A 5,044-nucleotide genomic window follows, 5' to 3' on the forward strand; every position below is an offset into this window, starting at 1 on the left:
GTATTATTTATAGTGGCCAAAATATAGAAGCAGCTCAAGTGTGCATGGAGAGGCAAATGGATAAAGAAGCTGTGCTGAAGAAGATTTGAATGGATAAAGAAGATTCAGAAGATGAATGGATTAGAAAAATACAATAGAAGATGTAATGTGTGTGTGTGTGTAACTTAGCTATAAAAAAGAATGAAATCTAGCCATTTGAATCAACATCGATGGATATAGAGTATACTATGCTAAGCAAAATAATTCAGAGAAGGACAAATTCCATTTGACTTCATTCACATGTGGAATTTAAGGAACAAAACCAGTGAACAAAGGAAAAAAAGAGAGGGATACCAAAAATCTGATCTTAACTTACAAGAACCAAGTAATTGATGGGTAACAGAGGAGATGTGGGTGAGGGGATGGCTGAAACAGGTGAAGGGAATAAAGACCACACTTACCTTGAAGAGCACTGAGTAATGTATAGAATTGAGGGACGCCTGGGTGGCTCAGTTGGTTGGACGACTGCCTTCGGCTCAGGTCATGATCCTGGAGTCCCGGGATCGAGTCCCACATTGCGCTCCCAGCTCCATGGGGAGTCTGCTTCTCTCTCTGACCTTCTCCTCGCTCATGCTCTCTCTCACTGTCTCTCTCTCAAATAAATAAATAAAAATCTTTAAAAAAAAAAAAAAAAAAAAAAAAAGAATTGATATATCACTGTATTGTACACCTATAACCGATATAACAGTATATACAGACTACACTGGATTTTAAATTTTTAAAAAACGTACTTAGAGTCAATTTAAAGAAGAAAACATAGAAAAAGGAAAAAAGAGGGACGCCTGGGTGGCTCAGTTGGTTAAGCAGCTGCCTTCGGCTCAGGTCATGATCCCAGGGTCCTGGGATCGAGTACCACATCAGGCTCCTTGCTTGACAGGGAGCCTGCTTCTCCCTCTGCTTCTGCCTGCCTCTCTGCCTGTGCTCACTCACTCTCTCTCCCTCTGTCTCTGACAAATAAATAAATAAAATCTTAAAAGAAAAAGAAAAAGGAAAAAAGAAAAAAGTAATTATTAACCAACGTTCTTGAAAATTAAGGAAAGACTAGGGAGTTTTCCAAATTAGAGGAGACTAAAATATTATGGTAATTAAATAAACATGTACTTTTAAAATTTTTTTCTATAAGGAAAATTTTTAGTCACGGGTGAAACTTAAATAGGATTGGAGAACTTCATGTTGATAACGTATCATTGTTAATGTCCTGACACTAATGGTTATAGCATGTTTTTCTAGTAGAATACACTTTTTTGATATAAACACATACTACTATGCTGACAGAGCATCAAATGGTGCAGGAATAAAAGATGTTCATTGTCTATTTGTTGTTTTTTTAAATTATATTTTATATTGTTTCAAAATTTAAAAAATAGCAAAACATTTAAGTATTGTTAGCGACCTCCAATTTGGGGCATAAGTCACAAGTTAGTGAAATCCTAAAATTGACTAAGAATGCAAGAGAGAGTTTCCTTTTGGGATAAACCACCTTAATGTGTAGAAATGATCATACTGTCCCAGGGAACTGGGACATCTGAAATTCTTTTGGCATTAAGTATAGAGTTTAAAATATTTCTAGTTCTCTTTTGGGAGCATATCTGTTTTGTTTTATAGTTTAAGAAATTCAGTTCTGTGCTTAAAGAAATTCAGTTTTTCTTTCTTTCCTTTTTTGTTTGTTTGTTTTGGTGGTTGTTTTATTTCTTACATAACTGATATTCCTGACATGAGTCTCCAGAGGTCATTTATTTTTCTTTTCTTCTTCTTCTTCTTCTTTTTTTAAATTAATCCCTTGTGTGTCTTTTGAGAAAAGTGATAAAACTGTGCCTTTTGTTAGTGCCCAATATGAAGCAAGAATTCTTTGTTTCAAAATTTGGGTTCCTTTCATATGAGGGATTTTCCAAAAAGTCTTTTCATTTACAGCATTACATTTCCATTTAAAATTTTTATGGAAACATTCAGCTTCATTTCAATATATAAGAAAAGAAGACAGAAAATGAATCTTACCTAGCCTGAAAGAGGATTCTAATTATATGTAATATCTGGATTCTGTCATTTTAATGAGTAGCATTGGAAGTGATAGTAATTAACAGATGCATATAATTTTGAGAATGCATATGTTTTTAGAATCCTTCTTGAGAGAGAATAGTCATCATTTATTTTTGACCACTGTTTCTACCATATTACTATAAGGGAAAAAATTATATGAATGTATTTGAGATATGGTAAGTCACTTAAAATTTGCAATAAATATCTAGATCATAAATGAAAGCATTCTCACAAGTAAAAGTCAGGTAATCCAGGTAACTTTTGAACTGTCATTTACTTTTCTGTTTTTATGTAGATGCAATAGTCAAAACTTCATGATTAAATGCAACTGATATGAGAAGACTGATGCATTTGAAACCAAAGAAAGAATAATTAAGTGAAATGAGATAAAGAAACAATGCAGAAGTACTGCATCAGAACAAAATAATAATACATATCAGAATATTTCAATCATAGAGAAAATATGTAACTGTGATTATTTCTATATATTACAAAATATTAAGTGTTTTAATGAGCTAAGAATTTTTGAAGAATATTACATATAAACATTGGTATTAATTTTCTAAATGTTACAAGAATTTTTTCAATAATTTTAAAGATATACATAGAAAATACATTTAAAGTCAAGCTTAATTCTATTTAGAACACTGAAACAAAATTCAGCTCATTTGGAAATGATCAGCTAAAATTTAAGTTATCTTTTAAGTTCCAATAGAAAAAAGAAAAAATTAAGTAGTTTTGTTACCATAACTAAGGTTTAAATGGAATAATCTGTTAGAGGTTACTAGGTTGATCAATGCTCCAGTTTTAAGTATCAACTCTCTTATGAAATCAGATCATTTTTTTAAACTTATTTACATTTCTGACTATGTGTTTTTGGTTTTGTTTGTTTGTTTGTTTGTTTCTGTCTGTACCTTTTTAAAAACTCCTCTTATTTCCACTTCTGGAGTTGTTTTCCTATATCTATTTCATAATATTCAAATCAGAAATGAGGAATCAGTCAAGAGAGATCAAGTTCATTCTCCTAGGATTGACTGATGACCCACAATTGCAAATTGTGATTTTTATATTTTTCTTCCTAAACTATGTGTTGAGCGTGATTGGGAACTTATCCATCATCCTTCTTACCTTGCTAGATCCCCGCCTCAAGACTCCCATGTATTTTTTCCTCCGAAATTTCTCCTTCTTGGAAGCTTCCTTGACAACAGTCTGTATTCCCAGATACCTGATAAGCATCATGACTAAAAACAAAATAATTTCCTACAATAGTTGTGCATCTCAGTTATTCTTTTTCCTCTTATTAGAAATTACAGAATTTTACCTACTAGCTGCCATGTGTTTTGACCGGTATGTAGCAATCTGCAAACCCCTCCATTACCCCATCATTATGAACAACAAAGTGTGTTACCAACTACTATTCAGTTCATGGACAATTGGCTTTCTGTTTACATTTCCACCAGTGGCCTGGGGACTGACACTGGATTTCTGTGCTTCCAAAGTAATTGATCATTTCATGTGTGACACTTCCCCCGTGCTGCAGCTTTCCTGTACTGACACTCATTTACTGGAATTGCTTTCATTTGCCTTAGCTATTGGAATACTCCTGATCACATTGCCTTTAGTAATTCTTTCCTACACATACATTATCAAGACCATTCTAAAACTTCCCTCTGCTCAGAAAAGAACAAAGGCTTTTTCTACTTGTTCTTCTCATATGATTGTAGTCTCCCTTACTTATGGTAGCTGTATCTTTAATTACATAAAACCAACAGCGAAGGAAAGGGTGACCTTATCTAAAGGTGTAACTGTTATTTACACCTCAGTTGCCCCTTTATTAAACCCTTTCATTTACACTCTCAGAAACCAGCAAGTGAAAGAAGTCTTCAAGGATATACTCCAAAAGATTTTCTCTTTTTTCAAAAAATGAAGAGGAAATTTAATTTTAAAATCTTAGCTAAAAAGTAAATAAAAATTTTGACTCATTTTATAAGCTTACGTAATCTATTCTTCAAATAGTCCATCTAATATTTATACCTCATAATATTTAACCACACCTGTCACCACAATTCATCTTTTTCCTCCAACTCTATGATTAACAGTCCTGCGCTAAAGTATGTGTATTCACTTGAGTTATCAACACAAATGTGAAATTTCTTTTACTCTACAAAACATGGTTCTGACCTCCTCAGAAAAATGATTTTAAATAGATATCATTATAAAAATTTTAAATAAGTATACAGACATCAATATAATAACATGCACTACTATTGGAACTCTAGGAAGTTCTTCAAATGTCACACAAATGTTTTCAACAAAACAAAAAAAGAAGGTAGGCCGCAAGTCATAAATAGCTCATATGTTCTAAAATGTAACAACTTTATCTGGTATGTCAGTAGACCTGAAAATTTGGAGTGAGTAACAATCACACACCTGGTTGGCTTATTTAATGGCAAATACAATATTCTCATCCTTAAACTGTCTTTTTTTAAAAGATTTTATTTATTCATTTGACAGAGAGAGAGAAAGAGAGAGAGACAGAATGAGCATAAGCAAGGGAAGAGGCAGCGGGAGAGGGAGAAACAAACTCACTGCTGAGCAGGACATTAAGCTGGATCCCAGGATCGGGAGATCATGACCTAAGCTGAAGGCAGATGCTTGAACATGTGAGCCACCACGTGCCCCCTTAAAATGTCTTTTTAACTTAGCTGGAGTAAAGTATAGAAACATGGACTACAGGTGATTCTGTTGTCGGTGGTTCCTATGAGAGTTTTCTTTTTTGATATAAAAGCCTATGTGAGCAGATTTTTATTTTATTAAGATTATTATGTTAAATTTATTGAGGATGGGTTCTGGGATGCTAGAGTCAGGAAGACCAGTTAAATGGCTAATACTTCAAACTAAATGAGTTACATGAGAATTGAAATGCAATAGTGTCCATGAATCTGAAGCTCTGGGAAAAGGTTCCATA

The 5,044-nt window shown here is 33.3% G+C and overlaps 1 protein-coding gene across 1 annotated transcript; it reads left to right on the forward strand.

Moving 5' to 3' along the window:
- The first annotated feature begins 3,064 nt into the window (after positions 1 to 3,064).
- Positions 3,065 to 4,003, forward strand: LOC116592454 (olfactory receptor 6C6-like). Its single transcript, XM_032345650.1, has one exon. It carries the CDS (start codon positions 3,065 to 3,067, stop codon positions 4,001 to 4,003), a length of 939 nt encoding a protein of 312 aa, XP_032201541.1.
- Positions 4,004 to 5,044: the final 1,041 nt, after the last annotated feature.

The sequence above is a fragment of the Mustela erminea genome, chromosome 6 (assembly GCF_009829155.1).
Source record: "Mustela erminea isolate mMusErm1 chromosome 6, mMusErm1.Pri, whole genome shotgun sequence".
Taxonomy (NCBI): domain Eukaryota; kingdom Metazoa; phylum Chordata; class Mammalia; order Carnivora; family Mustelidae; genus Mustela; species Mustela erminea.

Excerpts from the sequence above, each read along its gene's own strand:
- LOC116592454 (XM_032345650.1), top strand. The coding sequence starts at position 3,065 with ATGAGGAATCAGTCAAGAGAGATCAAGTTCATTCTCCTAGGATTGACT.